We start from the raw sequence: 24,481 nt of genomic DNA, 5'->3' as shown, positions 1-24,481 counted from the left end.
GCTGGTATCCCTGTGTCCTGAGGAAGCTCTGCAGGGAGGGGACGCCGCCTCGGGGAACCTTCGGCATCTGTGTTTGTAGAGGTAGAGGCGGGCCGTGGAGCAGTCAGGGAGGCTTTGACCCTGGCCCACCCCCAAGCCTGTTCCCAGTCAGGCCTCTGAGGGGTAGGCTGGTCACCGTTGGGCACAGGGCTGCCGGGCCCCACACAGCAGAGCTCCAGGTCACCAGTGATGTCAAAGGCACCTCGGCTCCAGGAAACGACAAGTTCAAGGGGATACATGGAATCACCACTCATTAGCAAGGGCAGAGCCTGGGAAACTGCACCTCTCTTGGCTGTGTTGGAGAGGATACCTGGACCCAGCACCCAGAGTGGATGTTAAGACACACTGTCCCCACCCCCCCACCTGCCCATCATTCTGTGTGTCTCCCTTCCTGGTCTGTGCTTGAAAATTACAAGTTCTCACAACTCTCAGGAACAAGAGGAGGACAAAAAACAACCACCCAGCTTTTATACACCAGGGTTCCACCTAGAATGTCTTTTCTTAGGAATCTGCAAAAACAGGTTTGCCAAATCTCTGACTTGATGAACTAATCAAGGCAGCAGCTTGGCTAAGCTCATGGTACCAGATGTTTTCTCCCTGCCTTTCCCAGGAGCCACAGGGAAAGCTGGTCCCACCTCCTACAGGCTAAGGACCAAGCAAGCCCCAGGAGCCTAGTGTCCATCCTCGGCCCTCCTACCCCATCCCGTGGCCCCATCACCACACGGCTCCACCTCCCACTGATTCCTGTGCCTCTGGAAGTTGGATGAGACCCCTGCGGGGGCTGGGTAAGGTCTACCTCCAATCAAGAAGTGGAAAGGAGTCTCCTGGTTTTGGCACAGGGGGCGCTGGCCTGGGAAACAGGAAGGACCAAAGGGCACATCTCCAGGTCGGGGACAAAGGGACTGAAGCTCAGAGGCCAGGCCCTCAGACAGGTGCCTGTCAGAGATCCCAGTGTGGTGGCATCACCAGGGAAGGGGCCGGAAGCACAGCGGCCAGCTCTTCCCCCTCATCTGTGTCTGTCCACAGGACCAGCCCCGACACAGAGGCGGTGCCAATGTTTGCTGAGCACCTGCCTCAGGGAACAACCCTGAGGGCTTCCTGCACATCCTCTCCTCGAATCCTCCCAGCGACCGTTAGGGAGGCGACTGGTCTGCAGGTGAAGGAGCAACCTCGCTGGTGCGGGAGGAGCTGGAGAAGCACAAGGTGGGCATCGCCCCCTGGCTGCCCCTCGGGGAGGCCCCTTCCCCACGCTCTCCCTCTCCCTTCCTGACACCTAACAGGATGACCCGGGCAGCTCCACAGCAGACTGGAATGTAACGAATCCCAGAGCCCCATCCTTCCCCACAGTCACCCACCATCTTCACAACAGCCCTGTGAGGCAGGCCAGGGCTGCTCCCGGCGTTGTCCAAGCGACAGGCCCACAGGAGGCAGACTGTGAAGACCCAGACACTCCCCCACAACTCCACCCCCCGCCCGTCCCGGCTCCTGTAGGTCTGCCCCGCAGTCCACATCCCATACAGGGCCTGGCTCCAGCGCAGGGCAGTCAAATCTCCCTCAAGGAGCACCTGTTTGGGGAACCGGGAGCTCACACATTAACCTCTGGCTCCTGCCCCCCATCCCGCTGATTTCCAGCTGCCTCCAGGCTGGGGGCAGCCTCCGGAGGTGGGAGGTGGGAGAAGCTGCCAGAGCTGGGGCTCTGGTCCTTGGGCCAGCCCTGGCCTGGCCTCCAGGAGCACTCGGGGCCCTGGGCCAGCCCAGTCCCGGGACTGAGAAGGTGGTCTTCTCCGCCCAGCTGCTCCTCTGTGGGGCCACCTGCACCCACTACACAATCACACACACAAACAAGGACAACATGCCCAAGAGCCCATCCCTAACACTCACATGGGTATCTGCAGATCAACAGTCCCAGGTACACACACACACACACACACACACACACACACACACCAAAACACACACACACACACACCAAAACACACACACACACACCAAAACACACACACACACACACACACCAAAACACACACACACACACACACACACCAAAACACATCATGTGCACCCACAGGTGATTCTCCCAGCACAGCCGTGCGTCTGCCAAGGCGAGACCTGGCGGCTGGATGGTAAATGTCCACAACTGCACAGGCCCCTCTGTTTCCCTGAGCGCGCCCCTTCCCCTCAGCCCAGCACGGGGCAGGGGCAGGGGCTCCTGGCAAAGGGGACACTTGCCCAGCAGGTATCCTGAGCCCTGCAGCAGCTCCCTAAGGCTAAGAAGTGGCCAGCCATTTCCCTGCAGGCTCCCAGAAGTGGCCTCCTTGGGTCTCCAGGTAGAAATCGAGGCCCTCACGGGCTGGAGCTGCAGCCAGGAGGGCCTAGATGAGTCTCTCCTCGGGCGGCACCTTGAGGACGCTGTCCATCTCCAGCCGGGCTCCGGCCACCTCCTGCTGGCTCGGGCTGTAGGTGCCCTCCGACTGCCGGCGCTTTCTGGCCGCCAGGATCCCTGAGAGGAGGCCCAAGAGGAGGAGGAGGAGGCAGGCGCAGGCCGCGGGCACTGCCACCTCCAGCAGCGGGAACGGCAGCGGCAGTGGTAGGCCCTTCTGCAAGAGACGCAGTAAAAGGCCTTAGATGGTGGAGCTGGGGAGATCCCACCCCCCCCCCACCCCGGGCCCTTCAGAGCAGAGGAAAAAAGCATCACTGGGCAGAGGCTTCCCTGAGAGCAAGTGAGAGACCTGGCCCCAGGGGTATGCGAGCAAGTGCCTAGGAGCCACCTATCATAGCCACTGCCAGGAGATTCCGGTACAACCAAGGGCTTCCAGTAGAAGAGAAACACGTTTATTGAATGCCCAGTAGGAGCTCAACACTGTGCATGGGATTTCACGTAAACCTTGCAGTGACCTGATCAAGTGAGAGCAAGGCCGCCCGTGAGGACAGGAATCTTTGGTTTATTTTGTTCACCCGTGTATCCCCAAAACGCTGACAGGAGAGCCTGCTCAGTAGGCACTCGGTAAGTATGAGAGGAGAACACGGAGGCTCTGCCCAGATTCCCCCAGACACACATGACTAGAGCTATCGAGTCAGGACTGGCACTGCCCTCTGTCCACCCCCAACACCATGCCGTGCCATGCCCAGCTCATACCACCATCCTGCAGTCTCGAATTCCAGCCAAAGGTCCTTCCTTCAATTGGCCAAGGTGGGCCTCAGCGCCCAGCCCTGCTACCCCAGCCTCTCTCAATAGACACCCGACCTGAAGTGATGGGACTTGATCCTTCCCGATCCCAAAGGGCACTCTGGTTTTTTAAAGGTCTGTGGAGACTATGCCTAAGCCCCAAGTGGGAGGCTTCTCAGGGCCAGGGGGCCTGTGCAGGGCATGAGGTGGAGCAGGCTGACCTGGTTGATGGTGAGCTGAGTTCCCCTAGGGCCGGCCACCACCCCCAGGAGACACACAGACCAGGCTGTGGGGGGCCCAGGAAAAACAACTCTTTCATCAGACACCTGGATGCCCCATCAAAAGATTCTACAGACCTGGAGCTCTAAAGCCCCAGAATCACAGATTTCCAGGGAGGGGCCAGAGACCCAGGGTCTCAGATTCATTGGCCCTCCCTCCATCTCATGAGACCTCTCACCCCACTGTGGCCTGGGTCCCAGTCTCAGTCCCCAGCCCTAAAGAAGGAGCCCAAGGCTGTAGAGAAATTCACCCAGCCCTGAACCAACCAGGGCAGGCCAGCCGCCAGCCTGGGGGAGCTGTAAAGCCATTTCCCCCCTAGGAGGAGGGCGGGAGGGGAAGCCAGAGGCTGTAAAGTTCAACTTGAAAGGAAGCATTTCCCCAGAAGCAGAGGGGATTGGGGTTTATGACCCGGCCCGCCAGAAGCCTGTGGAGATCAAGGCGCCTCCCCAGGCTTCGTGCCCCCCCCTTGCCGCGCCCACTCTGGCTCACTTCTGCCTGGGCTTGCAGAGTCTGCTCTGCCCCTTGGAGGGGAGGAGGCCAGAGGGAGGTCCATGCGCAGGCCGCCTGCTGGCCCCTATCTATTCGCTGCCCACCCCCTGCCCCCTTCAGCTGAGCCTGCCTTCATGGTAGCCAAGCCTTCTCTGGCTCAGAGTCCTGGGCTCCCCAAATCTTCCTACTTTACAAACCTGGCTCAGAAACCACCAGAGATTACAGGCTGCTATATCCACCAATGTAAATCCCAGAATTCACTGCGGTCCCCAGAGGAATGGTGGGGGGGCTCCCCAGGCTCCCCGTGAGTGAACAGACCTCCCGTGCAAGGGTGTGGAAGGGCGCTGTCTCCTTGGCCTGCTACTCCGCACCCCGTGACAGGGCTGGTCCAGGACCAGCTCCACGAGCCCTGTACACACTCCCCACCCCCAACCCCAACATCATCTCATAAAGTCCAAAACAGGCCAGCCTCCCCGTCGGCATCACTCACCACCACTTCACAGAACTGGCCTGAGAACCTGGCACTGCAGATACATTCGTACACCCCGTCGGCTGCCCGGCAGGTGCCCCCATTCAAGCAAGGGTTGGCTTCACAGGGGACCTGACACCTGGGAGGCAGGGAAGAGGGTGGGGCTGAGAACGCTGCTCCCTCCCAGGCTGCCTCTGGTTCCCCCAGTTCCTCTACCTCCCCGAGCCCGCCCCCACACCCTCCACACCCAGGCACCGCTCACCGCTGTCCCCAGCACTGTCCCGACCTGGGCCCTGCCAGGGGGCCTGAGTTGAGTACAACCCTCATCACGCAGCAGATCCCTTGACCCCAACACTCATGACCGAGAATGACCCTCACTCCATCGAAAGCACAGGGGAGCCTGTGTAGAGGCACCTGCCCAAGGATGCTGACTCCATCTGGAGGGCCCAGAACCTCTATTTGCATAGTTTTCCCATGTGGTCCTGATGCTAAGTGTGGTGCTCTCAGAAACACCACTAGCAACTACTCTCCAGCAGGTGTCTGGTAACAGAGGATGATGGTCTTGGAAGCCCCAAAAGATCTCAGGTGACAGAGGTGGAGTTTCTGGCGCAGTGATGACTAAGGGCTGAGAAGGTGAGCAAGGATCCACACCCCACTTCACCCGCCCTGGTTGGAGGGGATCCGGAGGCCCACCCCCTACCTTTGGGTCTGTACTCTCCACACTCCCCAGGCCACCTCCCAGACTTTTGGAGCCCAGACCCACCTCTGCCCAGCAAAGCTCTCCTGGCAGCTGCAGTTGGCGCCCTGGGGCCCCTCCTCACACCGACCACCATTGAGGCAGGTGATGTTCAGGATGCAGCCCTCTGGTGGGACAGGCAACCTGAGAGAAAACACAGGGGCTGGACTTGGGTCAGGAACACGGGACCTGGCCCACCCCATGCCCCGTGGGTCACTCAGGTGACCTGAGCCTTCTGCATCATCATCCAAGGAATTCAGGGCCACCTTCGACAAACCCTGCTGGAAGTCACGGAAGTGGTGTCTGGGGTGGGACTCGGGGCTGCCACTCTACTACTCCAGCCCCACCCCCAACTAGATGTACCACAGCTAGACCCTGGCAGAACCCTTGGAAGCTCAGAGACCACTGAGGAGCTGATGAAAGGTAAGGACCAGCCCCAGTAAGAGCAGGCTCCTGGACATAAAGCCTGACCTTCTTTGCAGGGAGAAGGGGAATCAGATCTCTACCAGACACCGTCCCTAAGCGTGGCTCCGAAAGAAATGGAAGTCATAGCCAAACTGAATAAGGGAAGCGGCCGAGGCTCCGACCATCTTTCTCTGCCTGTCCCACGGGACTCAGGGAGGGGGTATATGTACGTGGTGGGCAGCTGGGCAGAAGAGCCTCTTAAGTTTCTTCCAACACTAGCTCTGGTTCCCCCACCCCCACTCCCAGAGGACAGCTTTGTTTATCTCAAATTTAAATTCACCCTGGTGTCCTGTATTTTATCTGGCAACGCTAGGGGGCTATTGTTCCCAAGTTACAGATCACAGGGAGTTGGCTCAGAGAAGGGATGGGGCTGGCCGATGGAACCAGCGCTTCCACAGTCGCGCTTCCAGTCTAGTCTGTCCATCCACCACCCTGGGGGCCTCCCCTCCACTCCTCACCCCTCGGACCCAGGCCACCCCAGCCAGCCGAGCGCACCTGCAGCGCGGGCCTGCGAAGCCAGGCGGGCAGCGGCACTCGAAGCGACCGTCTGGGTGCGCGTGGCAGCGGCCGCGGGCGCAGGGCGCCGAGCGACACGGGTCGGCGCGGTCCTCGCAGCGGGAGCCCTCCCAGCCCGGGCCGCAGGCGCAGGCGAAGGCGTCGAAGAGGTCGCGGCAAGCGCCGCCGTGCAGGCAGGGCGAGGGGACACACACGGGAGCGCCGCGGCAGCCGAGGTGCGGTGCGGGCGCTCCGGGCCAGGCCGAGAAGGGCTCGCGGGAGCCAGGGGCCGCGCCGGGCCGCGGGCGCGCCAGGGGTAACGGGTGGCCGCCGAGCGCCACGCGGCCCAGGCAGCCTGTGAAATTCTCGGCCAGCAGAACGCGCGCGGCTCCAGGGCCGCGCAAAAAGTCAAGGTCGCCGGCCAGGCCGCGCAGCGACACCGGCGTCGCCGCGCCGTCCAGCCAGAGCAGCCAGCGCGACGCGGCGGCCGCAGGCTGCTCCATGGCCAGGCGCACGCGGTGCCAGGCGCCGTCGGCCACGCGCGGCCCGGGCGCTGGCAGCACCGCGCTGGGCAAACCGCGGCCGCTGCGCACGCCGGCCGCCAGCGAGCCGTTGCGCACCGCGAGCCACAGGGCACCTGGGCCATCCTTAGCGCGCAACAGCCCGGCCTCGGAGTCGCGCGTGCGGAAGACCAGAGAGAGGCCGCTGAGCGCGCGCCCCGATGACGCGTTGTGCCCGCTGAACTCCGCCGGGGGTCCCTCGCGGAACGTGGCCTCAGCCACACCTGCGGGGGGAGAGAGCGTCGGAGGACGGCCTGTCGGCCCGCACCCCAACCCAAGCACACCTGGGTGATGTGGCGAGTCGCCGCCTGCTACCACCGCCCCCCCAACCCCCGCCGTTTGGGCGTGGGGGCACACACACCCACCTAGGATCTAATCCCAGGAAGTGTTCCCCGTACCCCATAGAACTCTCTTACCTCCAGACAACCAACTCTGGGCATCCACCCTGCCCTCCAGGTCGCAAACCAGGCAATAATACCCCCTCAGAAAATCTGCCCACTCCTCTCCTTTGTGGCGCTGCCCCGTGCCATCACTGTGGCTCACTCTTCACTGCAATCCTTTGAACTGTCTTCTTTTTAAAATGCTGAGCATGGTCTTCTCCTGCCGGCCCTCCCATGGCTCCCCACTGCCCTTGGCAGAAAGTCCCAAGTTCCTACAAACCTCAGAGGCCTTTGCATGTGCTTTGCCCCATTCCTGAAATGTCGCTCCCTGTGCCCAAGGTCTTATTTGCCCTTGAAAACCTAGCAAGTGCTCTCCTCCTCCAGAGAGCCTGTCCTCTGGGTGAGGTGGGCTGGGGCTGCTGCCATCCTGTCCACTGGCCCCAAGCCCTGATCTAAGCCAGCTTGGGTGTCCAGCACGTGGGCTGCCCAGGGCAGGCACTCACAGACAAAGCCATCAGGGACCTCCTCACAGGTGGCAGGCGGGAGACAGGGCTGGCTAGGACACCACAGCTGCTGGGCACACGTGGGCCCGGTGAAGTTGGCAGGGCAGGTGCAGTGGAAGTCATTCCAGGTGACGAGGCAAGTCCCACCATTGAGACAGGGCTCAGGCTGCAGGAGAATCAGGACACGGACTGGCTGAGGCCTGGGGCTGGCATCACCCCACCAAAAACATCGCTACAGTGAGTGGCTCTTCTCTGGGCAGATGCATTATCTCCTCACAAACAAATAGAAAAGTAACTAGCATTCCCATTTTTCAGGTGAGGGAACTGAGGCTCAGGAGGAACCACTTGCCTGAATCACCAAGGCAGTAAACAGAGGAGCCCAAGCTCAAACCCAGGCTATTCCAATTCTAGGGCTGGTGCTTTGTTCATGACCCTGGGTGTCCCTGTCCACCAAACAACCCCTGCAGAAAGTCTTGGGCAGCCCTCTGCCCAGGCCAGGGTGTCTGTCTCAGACCGCAACTGAGAGGTGAGGTATGGGGACTACAGGAGGGCAAGATCAGCTTGCCGGAAAAGAAATGAAAGCAAACCCTGCTCTGTCTTCAGCCTTGGAACCGTGGGCAGGCGCCCCACCTCCTGGTGCTACCCTGACCAGTAGGAGGACATGCTGACTCCCAGAGATGCAGGGTAGATCCTGGAAAAAGGACCCACCCCTTCCTCTTGGCACTCACATTGCATGTGTCCTCAGAGACGCAGCCCGTGGTGAGGTTCCAGGACTGCCCACGGCCGGACACGCTGGGCAGGCTGGAGTTCCCCAGCAGTGACAGAAAGAAGGGGAGGTGGAGGTCGTTGAGTCGCACGTCCTGCATGCAGCCTCGGAAGGGCCCACCCCAGGGCTTGGTGTCAGCAGGGAGGAGCCTGCCGCCCACGTGCACCTGCTGCCCCACACCCTGCAGCTGATCAGGCCCGAAGCTCAGTGTCACCAGGTGGCGGAGCCCATCATCCCAGCGCCCCGGGAGCACCAGGGCAGGACTGCCCAGCACCTCCGCCCGGATCTGGCCCTCGCTCAGGAACACTGTCAGGCCAGCAGCTGAATCATTGGTGAGCTGGAGCAGAAGGCCAGCAGGTTCCCGGGTGCGGAGGAGGAAGGACACGGTGAGGTTGGGGCCTGGCGGCTGGTCGAGTAGGAAGGAGGCAGAGCTCAGGGTGCCCCCCAAGCCAAAGGTGGCAGCAGGAACCTCTGCAGGGAGAGAGGGTGCCAGGCGTGAGGCCTATAGACCAGGGCAGGCACAGCCGCTGCCCTGGGGCCCACCTGGCCCATGCCTCACCATCGGCACACGTGGGACCACTGTAGGGCCGGGGGCAGTCACAATGGAAGTGAGTCCACAGGTCCACGCAGACCCCTCCGTGGGCACAAGGCGGAGGCTGGCAGTGTTCCTGGTGCTGGCAGCCCAGGAGGACGTTCTCGCCAAGGGCCTCGGGCAGCAGGAGATGCCCGTCCACCTGCACATCCTGGAGGCAGCCCGCAAAGGCCACGCCGCCCAGCTGGGTGAAGCGGGACCCAGCAGGCGTGGGGGCCGGGGCAGCCGTGGGAGGCATCGCCATGGGACTGGAGGCCACACAGAGGCGGGCGGGACAGCCTTCATGCCAGAGCCGCAACTCCAGGACACCCAGACGGAGCGTCACCTCCACTCGGTGCCAGTGGCCATCATTGAGGGGTGGTTCCAGCAACCTCAGGACGAGCACATTCTTGCCGTGGCTCCAGAGCGTGGCCTGAAGCCTGGCCTCCACCAGCGCCAGCTCCACGCTGCCTTGAGTGTCAGAGCACGTGGCCAAGGCACCCACACGTATCGTGGTGCGAAACCTCAGGGCCAGACCTAGGGCGCTGCCAGCTGGCACTGAAGCCCGTACAGGGTTCCCAGCCACCACGGAGAAGGTAGTGTTCTGACCGCAGAAAGGTCCGTGGGCACCAGGTGGGCAGCGGCAGGTGTAACTGTGAACCCCTGACTCGAAGGTAGGGATGCAGGTGGCAGTCGGTGGGCAAGTGTGGCCCTGACAGCCAGTGAGTGGCACAGAACAGTCTGGTCCACCCCAGGCCTGGGGGCACCCACAGATGTAGCCTGCCACGGTGTCTTCACAGGTCCCACCGTGGAGGCAGGGCTCCGACAGGCATTCGTCCATGTCTTCCTCACATGTCGGGCCTTCGGGAGAGACCAGGCCAAGGCTCAGCACCAAGGTCAGAACCACAGTCTTGACCCAGAGCCTACCTGCTTCTTGGGACAAGGAGCTCAGTATCCATCAACCGAACCCATTCCCGATTTTCAAAGGACTTCTCAAGGTCCTCGGAAGTCCCCGGAGGCTGGAATCCAGGATGCTGCTTCTGTTCCCGCCCTGGTGAGTCTCCAGGCCCTGTGGAGTCCGTCCCCTATACACTCACAAGTGCCTGCTTTCCTCCCACCTTGCCTTCCCGGACTCACAAACTCTCAGGGCCACAGTCTAGGATCCTCTAGCTCACCAGCTTCAGAACCCCCTCCATCATCTAATGCATGACCTGCCCAGTTCCTCTGCTGCATAAGGTCCCATCACTCACCCTGGCACTCACGATCCCTCATGGCCTGGATGCTACCAGGCGTTCAGATGTCAACCCGCCTCCCTACAGACCTTGAGCTGCCTGTTCCTCCAAGCATTTCCTGGGAAGTCCTGCCATACTGCTCCCTCTGCCTGGCATGCCTCATTCTCCCTAACCCTGCCTTTCAAACTCCTACTCATCCAGCAAAGCCCAAATTCAAATGGCCAGTCCTCTAGGAGGCCTTCTCTGACCCTCAGCAACAAGCTACTGTGCCCCTCCCAACTCCTTGCCCACTCCCAGGCAGTTCCCTAGAACCCTGGATTGAAAATATCTGTTTACACAGTTGAGATCTCCTCCAGGGGCCTGGGTATGTCCTTGGTGCCCAGCAAAGAACATGGTATGGCCCTTGTGAACAGAGCAATGAAATGGAAGAGGGAGCAGGGACGGGTGTAGCATCTGTGGCACTGATGCAGGCCTGGCTCTAACGCCACCCCCGTCCCTCTGCCCTAGGGCCCTCGCTCTGGCTGCGAGGGGGTCACACTCCCCTCCAGGAGCCTCCAGGTCAGGTCTAGGGTCTAGAGGCCACAGCCCCACCCCTGCTCAGCCGCAGCCTCCGCACAACCACCGAGGCCAGACCTGCCCGCGTATCCCAGCCAGGGGGGAACCCAAACCCAGAGAAGCCAGCAGGATTTGAATCCCGGCCCCAGGCAGCCCACAAACACCACCGCCACCTTCCGGAGATGGACGGCCCCACCACCCCACCTCCGCCTGTCCAAGGACCCCACCCTGCCTACCTGCCAGGAGCCACAACACCCGCAGGAAGGTCCCCAGAGCCCGCAGCCCCATTGCATGTCCCCACGGACGGACTGAGAGTGGCGGGCAGGCACCAAGGCTGGGGAGCCGTGCTCCCTGCCTGGCCAGCCACTTCCTCCTTCAGCGTGGACTCAGGAATGCCAGGCACTGGCCTCCCCCACGCCCAGCACAACCCAAAGGGAGGATGGCAAGGAGCCCAGCCCCACAGCCGGGGTTCCCCCTCCCGGGCCCTGACCTCAGAGGGCTGACCTCCCTGTCACCCATCAGCTCAGCTCAGCGTGGGGAGGAGCTGGGCTTCCGCTGACCCTACTGAACCTGGGGGATGACACGCCGGCACGAGAGCCCCTCCAGCTTCCTCTGTAAGGGGGGGTGCTCAGAGCCCGAGTCAGGGGGCCCTGATGAGGAGGAGCACACTGCAGAGAGAGCTTTGCAGAGCAGGGCGTGCTGCCGTGGGCCCACTGTGTGCCAGGCACCCACGAGGCCGCTGCCTCTGGGGCAGGACTCAGGGAACACCAGCCATGGGGGCCGCAGGAGATGGGCCTTCAGGGTGCCCAGGGGTGTTGGCCACTCGGGAGTGGCAGGCTGAACCCCAGCATCTGTGTGTGGGTGAGGGTGGAAGGGACAGCAGTGATCGCCCCCTCCTTCCCCTGGGCCAGGGAGCGGGTGTCCAGGAACCGTGCCAGGGAGAGGAGGCCCTGCATTCTGAGCAGGAATGCGGGCGGGCAAGGGGGAGGTGCCACAGGCATTCCAGAGGAGCAGGGACGCTCCTCGGGCTCACCAGTGTCCGCAGGGAAGGATGTCCGTGTGTCTGTTTGTCCGCCGTACCCGAGGCAGGGAGAGGCCTCTGCAGGCCCAGCTCCCGCCCACCCTTCTCCGGACACTGTCCCCCAGCTTTCCATAACACGCCCCCCCACCCTCCATCCACACGCTAGCCTTCTGCTTCCACCTCCTCTGTCCCAGCAGAACTGCCCTGTCCTCCCCACAGGCCCTCGGCCTCTGCCCAGCCCTTCGATGTCAGGTGTCTAGAGCCCTCTCTGCCCATCACCCCACACTTTCTCCCGGACAACCATGGCCACCTCTGATCCCAACTGCCAGGATGACACTCCTGACTCCCTGTCTCAGGTCCCTGTCCTGGGCCACAGACCCCGGATCCCCAGCCCCCCACCCAGACTCCTTCCCATGGGTGCTCCACAAACAGACTCAGGGTGGACGACTGAACCCACCATCCTCTACCCAGCGCCACCCAGGGCAGAAGCTCAGCCCGCATCTCTGACACCTCCCACTCACACCTGGAATAACCCTCAGGACCTGGAGCATGCCCCTCGTAAGTATTTCTCAACCTCCACTCCAAAACATTTTCCCTCCACTCCCACCCCCTAAGCCCAGGTCGCAGCTCAGCCCTCTCTCCTGTCGCCTGGGCCACCCCACCTACCTCCTCGCTAATGTCCTTAACCCCATCAACCCAGCCTCCCCACATCAGCCAGAAGGAATCTTCTTGCCCAGGCCCACCAACTCTGACCTGGCCCTGCCCCAGTGCCCACCCAACCCCGGGCACCTGTGTAGCCGTCTGGACAGTGGCACTGGAAGCCACTGGGCAGGTCCTGGCAGAGGCCTCCACTGAGACACGGCCTTGAGGCGCACTCGTCCATGTCCACGCCGCAGTCGTCCCCTGCAAGAGGCCCAGCTGTGGTTCCCTCAGCCCCCTCAGAGCCCGGCCGGAACTGGAAAGGACCCATTTTTACGGCTAGGGAGACTGAGACCAGAGAGGAATGCTTGAAGCCCGCTCCAGCATCCCTCCCCTGCACCTGGACACTACGGACCTGCTTCCCCGGAAGTGGGGCAGGGGGCTCACCCTCAAAGCCCGGAGGGCAGCGGCACACGAAGCCAGCGGCCTGGCGAAAGCTGAAGGCACCCGGGAAAGTGGCCTGGACACCCCCGTAGAGGGTCGGGTCCGAGCGCTGCAGGCACTGGCCCCCGTGCTGGCAGGGGCCCACCGCACACTCGTCCTCATCCACCTCGCACCGCTCGCCACTGTAGCCTAGAGACACACGCATGGGCATCGAGTTGCACGGGGCCACCGAGCAGCACTCCTCCACTGCTGACAGGCCCGCCAGGGCCAGGCTGGGACAGCAAGGCAGAACACTGTCACGGACGCTCCGAGGCAGGGCCACACTGAGGGCACAGGAGTGACCAGGACAGCCTGCACCAGCGTCGTGTGACTAACGCCACTAGCATTTCTAGTATCACTGAGCGCTCTGCTCCTGCGGGGCCCTGTGCCAAGGCCTCATGGGCTTTCCTCATTTACTCTTCTCACAATGGGCTTCCCAGGTGGCTCGGTGGTAAAGGATCCGCCTGCCAAGCCGGAGACCTGGGCTCGATCCGGAGAAAGTTCCCCTGGAGTAGAAAATGGCAACGGACGCCAGTATTCTTGCTGGGATAATCCCATGGACAGAGGAGCCTAGCAGGCTACCGTCCATGGGGTTGCAAAGAGTCAGGACTGTGCGAGCAGGCAGCAGCAGCAGCAGCGGCTCCCAACAGCCCAGCAGCAACTGCTATGATCAGCTCTGCTTCGCAGATCAGGAAACTGAGGCCCAGAGAAGCTGCAGTCACGTGGGTGCACTCTGCACCAGCGCGCACCCGCACTGGCATCCCAGGCCGGGCTGCCGCAGTCTGTGCCCCCGCCCCTCTGGGAGTGCGAGCGCGCACGCGCACACACCTGGCCAGCAGAGGCAGCGGAAGCTTGCGAGGCCCTCGAGGCAGGACGCGTTGTTCGCGCAGGGCGCCGACGCGCACTCCAGCACCTCCAGCTCGCAGCGCTCGCCCTCGTAGCCCGTGTCCGCGCAGTCGCACCGAAACCTGAAGGGGGCGCGCGGCCCGAGCTGAGCACGTGCCCGAGCCCCCTGCCCCCTGCCTCCACCTCACCCCGCCTCGCGCCCCCACTGCCCCCGCGCCGGCCCACCGCGCAGCCTCCCCGCCCGGGGCACGGCCTCCGGCTCACCCGTTGACCAGGTCACGGCACACGCCCCCGTGTGCGCACGGCTGGCTCTGGCACTCGTCCAGGTCCAGCTGGCAGCTGGCGCCCCCATAGCCCGGCGCGCACACGCAGCGGTAGGAACCCACGCCGTCCAGGCACGAGCCCCCGTTCAGGCAGGGCGCCGAGGCGCATTCGTCCACCTCCGTCTCACAGGTCACGCCTGGACAGGGCCCGAGACAGACGGACAGCTGCACGCCCAGAGGGAGAGCGGAAGGAGCCGAGCCAGGCTGACCCCAGACCCACTCCAGACAGTGTGACCGGCAGCGGAATGTCAGGATCCGGAGAGGATCCGTTAGTGCGTCTCTCCAGGGCAGGTGTTTCTTGCGCCAGCAGTGGCAGTGAGAGGGAAACAACACAGACCTCCCTGCCCCCTAGAGCTCACCGCAGTCTAGCCCAGGACACGGGGGGATTAGTCAATATTACATAAATGAGGATTGATTTTTTTATTTTGATAAGCTCTACTGTGGGTACGTGCTAGATCCTGTGACGGCAAGAGTCAGGGTCTTAGCCTGGGGAATCGAGAAAAATGAGAAGGCATTCCCTAGACTAGGATAAGGGGTTGTGCGGGTAGTTGGAAGCAAAGGGGAGAGTGGAGAAGGGCGGGCAAGAGTAGGGGGTGACAGACCTTGGGGCCAAGTAACACAATCCCACCTTATCCTAAAAGTTTAAAGCAGCTGACTTACACGGTCCTCTCTATATTTTAGAAGGCTCGCTCTGCTGGCTTTTTGTGGAGGGTGTAAGGAGGCACCCCAGCAAAGAGAGCATTCCCCAGTGAAAGATGCTAGACCAAGGGAACCAGCTCCTTCAGGTTTTCCCTGTACCGTCTTGCTTTTTTCTTGGTTTTTTATTTTATTTTTTTTAATTGAAGGGTAATTGCTTTACAGAATTATGTTGGCTTCTGCCAAACTACCATCTTGCTTTTAAAACTGAAAGTCCTGTGTCCTGGGAACCCTCTCAGTCCTGGACAAAATTAAATCAGTTGGGAGACTCTTGTGGGAGGGGCTGTGGCAATGCAGGGAGATGGAGGAGCTCAGAGGTTGGAAACGTGCTGCCAGAGCTCGTTGTGGAGCCCATTTGCATCGAACACTCCAGTGGCCCTGCCTCTGCTCCCTCAGTGGGATTGGTCATGGGGGGCAGGGGACCCAGCTGACTCCAGCTGGAACCTTCCCCGTTCCCGGCTCAGTGAGCACAAAACAGAGCCCCTCCTTCCTGTGACCCAGCCCCACTCCCACCCTCTGTGCCAGGGGGAGCCAGGCCCAGGCCGCCTGGAATCCCAACCTCCCCCGCCTGGCTCAGAGCGGAAGGAGGAGGAAATGAATCACAGCAGACGCTGCCCCAACTCACATCCACAGCTCACCCAGAGAGCATTACCCAAAGCATCAGCACCACACATCCGGGCACACACACACCTGCTGGCACCCCCCACCCAGACGGTTCCCACAAATGTATTCAGGGAGCCCAGACACCCATGGATGCTGGTGGAGACAGAGGCCTTTTGCATGACCTCCTCACACATCCACAACTAATCTATCCAGACACCTGCACTCTCACGTGATGAGAAAGGTACACAGAAGCCACTTCCAAAGTTCATTTTCATCTGTGTGCCAAGATGTCTCTCCATGATACAACCCCTCTCCTGGAGCCCAGCCCCCCCTTTCTGCATGCCTAACTGAGTGGCCTCAAGCTGCCCTCTGCAGTCAGAGGGAGTCATCTGAATTCAGGAACCCAGAGTGTCCACGCTGCAGGTTCCCGGCTGCCCTAAACCCAGCCTCACTCCCAGACCTGTCCCAGCTGCGCCCTCCTTCCCGACTTGCAGGCAGTTGCTCCAGGTTGCTCTCAATTTAGAGCCTGGATGGGACTGGGACAGGGACATACTCTGAAGGAGGGAACTGTACCCCTCAAGACAGCAGAGATCCCTGGGGGTACATCTACATTACAGTTTGAGCAAGACCACCAATGTCTCTGCAGGAGCTGTTGGGGGGGGGGTGCTATTCACAGGCAGGCATGGGGGGTCTGCATGACAACCTGAACCATACCAGGGGTGTTCATGCTCTCGAAGCATCAGATGAGCCACCAAATGACAGGTCTGGAGTGAATCAATACTGGAAATACTGTCTAGACATGTTCTCACTAAAGCCAAACCAGGCCTATCTGCACTCTAGTCCCAGAGATGCCTGAAGGGTGTCCCCGCCCCCAGCATCACCCAAACCCCACAAGGGGCTGAAATAACATTTGTCCGGTGCCTGTTCTGTGCCAGGCACCATGCTAGCTCTCACCCACATTCTCATCCAGAGGTGCCAGGGTAGCCTGAGAAGCATCAGTTCCGCAGCACGACCAAGAGTGGGTACACCCCAGAACTGCCAGGGTGCCTAGAGGGGGTCTGTACGCTAAAGCCAAAGCCAAATTCACGATCTGACCACTCTGAGTCACTAACGGGGCCGACATTACACATGCCTCTGGGGACAGCTGGGGCCATTACCTTCATAGCCGAGGGGGCAGTGGCACTCGTAGCGATCAGCCAGGTTGTGGCAAGTGGCCCCGTGGCGGCAGGGCCGGGACGCGCACTCGTCGATGTCCAGCTCACAGTGTTGACCCTGGAATCCGGGCACACAGTAGCAACGGAAGTCATCGGGCCCTGGGCCCTGGGGCACACACAGGGCGCCGTGGTGGCATGGCTGACTGGCACAGCCCTGGGGCTCTGGGGGCACGCAGGTGTAGCTGGCATTCTCTGTAGCCTGGCACTCGGTCCCTGGAGCGCATGGGTCTGAGGCGCAGGCACCCAGGGTCTCTGAAGGCACCGTCCCTGCAGAGAGAGGAGACTGGCTGGGCAGGGTGGGCAGGGGCTATTGCGACACCCCTCTCCCCACACCCAGGCCCATCCTCAGATCCCACAGTTGGTGAGCAGCGGAGGTCGTCGGGACTCAGGAGAGGGCCAGGGGGTCTACAGACAAGGTCCCAACAGGCACCCAGGTCTGGGAGTGTTTTGGGGAGTACCTCCTCCATGAAGGAGGACCCAGGCTGCCTGAATCCCCAGGCAGGATTAGTGAGCAGACGCCCCCTGACCCTGTGAGCTTCGTGCTCCAGTCCTGCACATCCCCGCAGCACCCCTGGCAGGCAGGCCCTGGCAGGCCCGCTTTACAGGAGAGCGGGTCCAGGTTCAAGTGTGAAAGTGAGGTCTCTGGCTTCAGTCCTGGCTTAGCCTTCAAGGTCCGTCCGGGTGCTCCAGCTGCACCTGGGCAGGGGTCCCTGGCCTCCCACTGCCCACTCCGCCACTCCTGCTGGGGGTCTGGTAATTCCATCCCTACATGAAACTGGAGATGGAGGACTTCAAAGGCCCCTCTCCCCACTCCACCCCGCTTCCCCTCCCAGAACTTCTCACCGGATCCGCCATCAGTAAATGTGAGCAGCCGGGCTGGCTGTGGCCACAGGGTACAGGACACATAGTGAGACTTGCTGACCAAACTCCCGGCTCCAGCCACTGGGCGTCTCCGCGAGGCAGAGCTCCCTCTGTTAGAGGGTCACCTCCTGATCTGCAGCCCACCTCCCTCACGCCCTCCTTTGCTAAGAGCCATCAGTGTCCAGCTGGTATAAGAACTTAGCTGTGAAGGCAGAGAGCCCTGGATTCAAACCCCAGTTCAAAACAAGCTGTGAGACCTCAGGCAAGTTGTTTCTCCTACTGAGGAATGATAATGATATGTGCCTGGTAGGATGAGGGCGGATTGAAAGCCTTGGGATGGCAGTCAAGTGCCCACACGTGCAAAGAACTCCGTATGTGATGGGGGGAGGGGAGCGGCCCCCGAGGAGGAGGCACACCCCCTCCCCTCCCCCCGCACCTGATGCTCCAAGGTGCCCCGCCCCCACCCAGGTTGTCATCCAGACACTAACCAGGCCCCAGCACAGCTTCGGGTCCTGTGCCTCCCCTCCCCTCCCCAGCGAAGACCCCCAGATAAGGCTCGACAGCCTCTCAGGCGTCATCCACATTCCAGCAGGCAGGGCGGTCTACTGGCTGGGAGACAGAGGTACCAGCCAATGACCCAGGGAGAGACCTGCTGTCAGCCCACCCCTGGCTCCCAAAGCACGTGGTACAACTCAGCACGGGCTCACTCCCGGGGATTCTCACTAAGAGGGGGTTGGGGCAAGCACCCACCCAGGGCTGGGCGTGTGGCAAGGGGGACAGAGGGTCTGAAACACTGTCTGGCCAAGACGACCTGGGGCACTGAGGGTCATAGACCCTCTCTGCCCACAGCCCCACTCCCCCAAGCCTGGTCTCGTGCATGAGGACAGGGGGCTTCTGGGCCTCTGGGAGGGGCTTATGGGCAGCTTGTCTTTCTTTTTCCCTCCCTGAGTCATGACGGCTGGTCAGTACAGAGCCTAGTCCCCCAGGGCTAAATAGTCTGAAGGAGGGGGGAGGATGCTGTGATGGGCATCAGACCAGCTTGCGTGAACAGTGGGGTCTGAGCAGTGCCCACCTTGCGGGTGTTGTGAGGCACCACTGAGGGGACGTGAGTAAAGCCCTGCTGGGCACCAGTGAGCCTTCAGTGAGAGCTCTGGCCATTTTGAGCTGGGTCCCTGGACCCAGCACCCTCAGGAGGATCCGCACAGTAACCACAGCTCCCACTGTGAAGAACCTTGGCTCTTGGGTCCTGTGCCAACAGGCCCCTCATTTGATCCTGACAAGGTGTCACCCCTCATGTGTGTAACCCAAGGGTATTTGTTGTTTAGTTGCTCAGTCCTGCCCAACTCTTGCAACCCCGTGGACTGTATCCCGCCAGGCTCCTCTCTCCGTGGGATTTCCCAGGCAAGAATACTGGAGTAGGTAGCCATTTCCTCCTCCAGGGGATCTTCCCGACTCAGGGATCTAACCCCAGGGATCGAATCCCCCGCATTGGCAGGCAGATTCTTTACCACTGAGCCACCAGGAAAGCATGACCATCCTAAGGGATCCCACCCGTCTGGTGCTTTGCCCCCCCTGATTCAGAACCCTCTATGTCAGAGCAGATTGGACAACGCCTGGGGGGACAGGGAAGGTGTTTTGTCACCGAAGGAGCAGGTGGCCCCAGGAGACAGAGTCCGGCCCCACTGAGGAAGGAGTTTTCCGGCAGGCAGAGAGGGAGGCAGCCCTCTGTCCCAGGAGGCGTGCGGTGGTGCGGCAGTCTGGCACCAGAGGGGCAGCCATCTCTCTCGTGTAATCTCCGTTTTCACATTTACCTTAGGGGGTAGACAGTGCTATCGTTCCTATTTCACAGTTGAGGAAAGTGACGCTCAGATATAAGTGACTTCACAGTTTCCCAAGAGGGCCTGGAATCCAAACCCAGGTCTCACTGCTCCAGAGCCTCCACCCTGGGGGGTTCCAGCATCACCCCAAGGCTTGTATTAAGAATACAGATGCTAGGGCCCCACTCCAGATCCAGAGATGCAGAACTGTTGGGTTCTGGGGCCCAAGAATCTTCACTGCAACATGCTCCTTGGGGAGTTCTTTGCACGCTGAGGCTTGGGAACAAGCACCGACCTTGGGCTCTCTGCCTCCAGGGAGCCAACCCAGGAGGCCAGGCTCGCCCGGGAGGCCAGGCTCGCCCGGGGCTGAGGGGAGGAGAGGTGAGGATGGCGGGTCAGAGGAGGGGCCTTCCCGGTCAGGCTGGAGGGGCGTGGCCTGTTGCCAGGGTGACGAGGGGCCTGTGCTTATCTTCACAAATCCCTCCCGACCTCTCAGGCTGCCTGGGACGACCTGGCCAGGGCAGGATTAACGGACCCTCTCCCCTCCCCTCGGACCTGCTGCCCTGCCCGGGAAGGCCCGGAACCCACCTCCCGGAAAGGAATTTTCTTCGTGCAAAGGACAGGATTATGGTAACAGGAACCGTTCGTGAGTGCGTGTGTAGCTGAGCTACGTGCCTTCCATCTATTATCACATTATTGAGTTTGATTCAAACTGGACAGGATGGGGGCCATTAAGAAAACTTCTGTTTAACGTGCCCAGGACCATCCCTCAAAAAACTAAGCAGCAGATCATTTCCAGGCTTGTGAGAAGTCCACCTCTCCCAATGCTTCTGAAACTCCCATCCTGCAAACTCTAAATTGCCACCCACGTATTGTCACTTTAGAGCATTCTAGCCCAGCCTCCCCCAGACACGTAGAGAGACTCGAGACTCAGAAGGTTTGCCTAAGAGTGCAGTTTCCAATATCGGTCTGGGCGGAGCGGGCACTCTTCCCTGTCCATCCTGAACCCAGCTGCTAGCAATCCCAGGGTGCTCCAGGCCTTGCTCCGTGCCTAGTAACTCCTGTATTATGCGCACTTGTAACAGGCCTAGTGAGACCTGCCAACAACTGAGAAGTGTTTGCTGAAGGTGGGTTTTGTGAAGCTTCTCACCTTGACAAGGCAAAAAAGAATATATCTAAGAAGCCACCCAAGATCCCTTACGATATGCTTCTCGGGAAAAAACTATCCATCTAGGAGCATGAGGCCCCAAGGGCAGGGCTGCAAACAGTGCAGCGCAACTGAGACACAGCCATCGGGAAAGGGCTAAGTGACTCTAACAAGGGGGGAGAGTTTGGGATAGTCTTTTACAAGAATGTTTATCTCCTGAGGTTAAAGGCAGCATTTTGATAATCCCAACAATAGCCGTCCACTGCCTATCCTTTGTCCACATTGGCAAATCCCAGTGTTTCCAAACCATGATCTCAGAGGGCTGGGGCCATGGAGGAAGGCACTTTCTGGAAGGAGGATGAAGCCAGGCAGATGGGTTTCCAGGCCTGCCACCCCAACAGGCCACTTTTAACTGTTAGTGGCCTCTGGCTTCTGTCTAAAATTTCCTTTGAAACAGGGTTTCACGCCAAACCTGTTAGGAAACCACTGCATTTTCTTGCTGAATTCTTGTAGCAGCTCTCAGCATGAGCTGGTTTGCTGCCTTTAGACAGAAGCACAGAGAAGAGAGGTGACTATACATAGACTAGTCCCATAGGCGGCTGTGAAATCCTGGCCCCGCCACACACCAGGTGTGACCCTGGGCAAGTTACTGACCCTCTCGGGGCCTCGCTTTCCTCCTCTGTAAACTGGGAGTATCAGAGTTGACCTCACAGGGCTGTTGTGAGAATTAAATTCCATCATGCTAGTCCAGTAGCCTTGGACTGCAAGGAGATCAAACCAGTCCATCCTAAAGGAAATCAACTGACTATTCACTGGAAGGACTGATGCTGAAGCCAAAGTTCCAATACTTTGGCCACCTGACTCGAAGAGCTGACTCACTGGAAAAGACCCTGATGCTGGGAAAGATTGAGGGCAGGAGGAGAAGGGGGCAGCAGAGGATGAGATGGTTGGATGGCATCACTGACTCAGTGGACATGAATTTGAGCAAACTCGGGGAGAAGGACAGAGGAGCCTGGCATGCTGCAGTCCATTGGGCCACAGAGAGTTGGACATGACTTAGCAACTGAACAACAACAAAAGTCCAGTAGCACAGTGCCTGCCACGTAAAGGCTGGTGTGTTATTTATTCATTATCTTTACATGGGGCCAACAGTGACTATCCAACAAATCCTGCCGTTAGGGCGCTAGTGTGTGGCTCCTTCTCCCTGCCTCTGTCTTCCAGGTCTCCACCCAGCTCGGGCTGGAGGAGGAGCTGGGTTTAGGGGCTGGACTCGCCACCCCTTTGTCAGCCGGGCTCCCTGGGTGTGCAGGCGGCAGGGAGGGAGGGATGTGAGAGCCCGATGTGCCCCACTGTGCTCCAAGATGCCTGGCGCTCTCCTAGCAACCAGCCAGGCTTTTGTGGCTGAGTGGGCCCAGACGGAGGGGCCCCGCTCAGGGCCTGGCAGGGGTGGGCGACAGAGCCAGGGGCCCAGGGCATCCAGAACCCCATCCCTTCAGGAATGGAAATTACTTTTCAAGTGACATCATCTCCCGCCCCTGCCCTCCTGGCAGTCAGGCCCTGGGGACCTGGTCTCCAGAAATATTCATGCCCATAGCACCCTCACCCAAGCTTTCTGGGGATCCTCAAGGAGAGGGCTCCCTGTGCTGAAATCACAGGGGGAAAGGCCAGCCCTGGGGATCCCAGCAGGGCTAGCTGGGGGTGAGTGGATGTATCAGCATCCGTTCCCTTCTGCAGCAGCTGTCTACTCAGTGTAGACTCTGCCACAGGGTTGATGTGAAGGCACATTAGCACATGAATGCACACCCCTGTGTGTCACGTACAGGTGGGTGTGTGCTCACGTGCATGTGTGCTGGGTCCACATGTGCCTGTGGACACCTGTTCATACGGTGGTGTGTGCCCTGGTGCATGCCACCTGACCATGCTGCTGTGGGGGGTGTGTGCATGTGCATGCACATGTGTGGCCTGTGTGTGCACGCATGTGCAGGTGCGTGTGTGCATGTGCATGATCTATACGTGTGCACTGTCGGGTTGGGGACAGACACTAGATTCCCAGGCCAGGACTCCATGCCCCTCATGCAGAGATCAGAGAGCTGGCCCCCGGCTCCTCTTCGATTTGCCTCGGGGCCCAGCTTGTAAGCCCCAATCCCTCCCTTCGCCTCAGTTTCCTCCCCTGCACATGGGGGCCTCATCCTCCCCAAGTGCCTGGCAGAGGGGAGAGGAGACAAAGGTTTTGTGAGCCGGGCCCTGTTAGAGGCTGAAGAAGGCCACAGGTAGGGGCCTGGCGGGGTAGCGCTGGCCCCACACCCTGGGACTCTGAGGAGGTGGGGGCTCCCCCAGCGGCTGCAGAGAGGCCAGGCCACCCTCCTGCGCAAGGCTTCCCAGGCCTGGCCCCGTAGCTATAGTGACCAAGACAAAGCGTGCCCAGACCCCCCAGGAAGAATTCCAGCCCGCGCACACGTGAATCCACTTGGACAAAAGCAAAAACCTCTTGGTGAACAGAGTCTGACTTCACAAGGCCCTTTCAGCTTGATCTGGGAATGCCAGGAGTGTGGGGGGCAACAGTACCCAGCCACCCCCCAGGGACCCCAGAGCATCCCCAGCCCTGTCCCTCACACACCCACAGCCCCCCCACCCCGACCCCATGAAAGCGATGCAGGCAGAAACCCTGGGTCTCTTTCCCTCTTCTCCACTGCGATCCACTGGGCTGGGGTCTGCGGCCCCCACCCCATGTCCCTATGTCGAGAGCAGAGACAGTTCATCCCACTCGATAACCTGTGCCCCACAACTCACCCTGGGATACAGCCCGTCATACCCACTGAGCCTCAGACATAACTCCCAGCTCGTGCGGGACAGCTGTCCCACCTCACAACTTAAAGGCACCCACAACCCACAGTCCACAACCTGCACACAGCTCACATCAGACCCCCTAGACTCAGGCCTCACAGGCAGAACTCCCCAGCCCAACCCCCCCCACCCCCCGCCTTATGGGGTACAACAGCCCACCCGTTACCCAGACCACAGGGGCCACAGCTGGCCAAGATCCCCCCAGAAAGCCCCCCTGGACAGCGCAAGCTCCAGCGCCCCACAGCAGTGCACGCCTGTGCACCCCACCGTCGGGCCTGGCACCCACATGGACAGCCCCATGGCCTGAGGCGTCTGCTTTGTGGACAGACCTAGCCCCAGGGTCCCCAGGCCTGGGACCCCCAACTCACCAGCCGGCAGGGCGGGGACGGGGGCCCTGTGCAGCAGCAGCAGCAGGAGCAGGAGCGGGGCCGAGGGCCTGGGGTCCGGGGTCCCCGGCCGGGCCAGCGCCATGGCAGCGCTCTGCTCGGCGGCTGTGGGAACAGGCGGCCAGGCTGGCTCCACACCCCCCTCTCCCTCCAACCAGCACTAATGCGGTGGACAGAGGCCCGGCCCTCCCGCCCGCCCCTCCCCCTCCTCCCCCACCCCCACCCTCCCCGGCGGCCCCACCTTGAGCCGCCTTCTGGAGGAGGGGTCTGAGCCACCCCTCTCCCCCAGCCCCGGGCTCCAGGCTCCAGATGAGGCCTCAGGGGCCCCCGGGGTCTGACCTCATCTCGGGGCCCACCCCTCTCCCCCTCCTGAACCGCGCCCCCCCCCCCCCCCCACTGCCTTGTCCTCCCACCTCTCAGGTCCTGCTGCCTCAGCCTCCCAGAGACATTTCTCTTCTGGGGGCTGTTCTCACCAGAGGATCCAGCTACTCCCAGATCCTCCCAGCGATCCCACCCTGCCCCCTTCCCCATCATCTCTCAGCTCCCTCCCCAGCCTGGCCAAGCTCCCCTCCCAGACCTCCTCTCTGCTGGAAGCCGCAGCCCCTACTACTCAGCCTGGTCCTCGAATCCCGCTCCCTCCCAGGGCTCCCTTCCACCCGCGAAGGCGCCCACCCCCTCCCCACCCCCCTCCCCCCCTGCCGCTGAAGCCCCTGTCCGCACATTCAGTCCACCACCAACTGCTGGCAGCTCATCCTTCTCAGAGTCCCTTGGTCCCCCCACCCCTTCTCTGCACTCCCACACTGCCACACACAGCCCCTCTCACCTCAGCCCCCAGGCTAAGGCCCCCATTCTCACCACCCTCTCACCAGACAAACTGAGTCTCTTCTATTTCTCCC

At 61.0% G+C, this 24,481-nt stretch overlaps 1 protein-coding gene across 2 annotated transcripts; it reads right to left on the bottom strand.

Moving 5' to 3' along the window:
- Positions 1-68: 68 nt before the first annotated feature.
- CRB2 (crumbs cell polarity complex component 2) lies at positions 69-23,722 on the bottom strand. 2 transcript variants are annotated; one of them, XM_020872157.2, is made up of 13 exons: positions 23,568-23,722; positions 16,474-16,797; positions 13,959-14,154; positions 13,677-13,816; positions 12,813-12,998; positions 12,516-12,629; positions 8,907-9,779; positions 8,310-8,818; positions 7,582-7,747; positions 6,139-6,922; positions 5,206-5,322; positions 4,464-4,581; positions 2,313-2,636 (listed from the first exon to the last, which is right to left on the bottom strand). In XM_020872157.2, the coding sequence occupies exons 1-13, from the start codon at positions 23,668-23,670 to the stop codon at positions 2,412-2,414; spliced, it is 3,855 nt and encodes a 1,284-aa protein (XP_020727816.2). In that variant the 5' UTR covers positions 23,671-23,722; the 3' UTR covers positions 2,313-2,411. The 2 variants fall into 2 exon arrangements, with proteins under 2 accessions (XP_070308620.1, XP_020727816.2); XM_070452519.1 differs by lacking the exon at positions 4,464-4,581 and having other exon boundaries at positions 69-2,636.
- Positions 23,723-24,481: the final 759 nt, after the last annotated feature.

Source organism: Odocoileus virginianus, chromosome 2 (assembly GCF_023699985.2).
Source record: "Odocoileus virginianus isolate 20LAN1187 ecotype Illinois chromosome 2, Ovbor_1.2, whole genome shotgun sequence".
NCBI lineage: Eukaryota > Metazoa > Chordata > Mammalia > Artiodactyla > Cervidae > Odocoileus > Odocoileus virginianus.
Note: the sequence above shows the minus strand (reverse complement) of the source record. Positions and strands in the feature narration are given on the sequence as shown.

What these genes read in the sequence shown, in the direction of transcription:
- CRB2 (XM_070452519.1), bottom strand. Translation starts at nt 23,670, where the DNA reads ATGGCGCTGGCCCGGCCGGGGACCCCGGACCCCAGGCCCTCGGCCCCG. An exon ending in CTGCCCCCTCGGCTATGAAG is followed by an intron (nt 14,155 to 16,473) that starts GTAATGGCCCCA and finishes GGCCCTGTCCAG; the next exon opens with GCGTGACCTGTGAGACGGAG. An exon ending in TTCGCAGGCCCGCGCTGCAG is followed by an intron (nt 5,323 to 6,138) that starts GTGCGCTCGGCT and finishes GTTTTCTCTCAG; the next exon opens with GTTGCCTGTCCCACCAGAGG.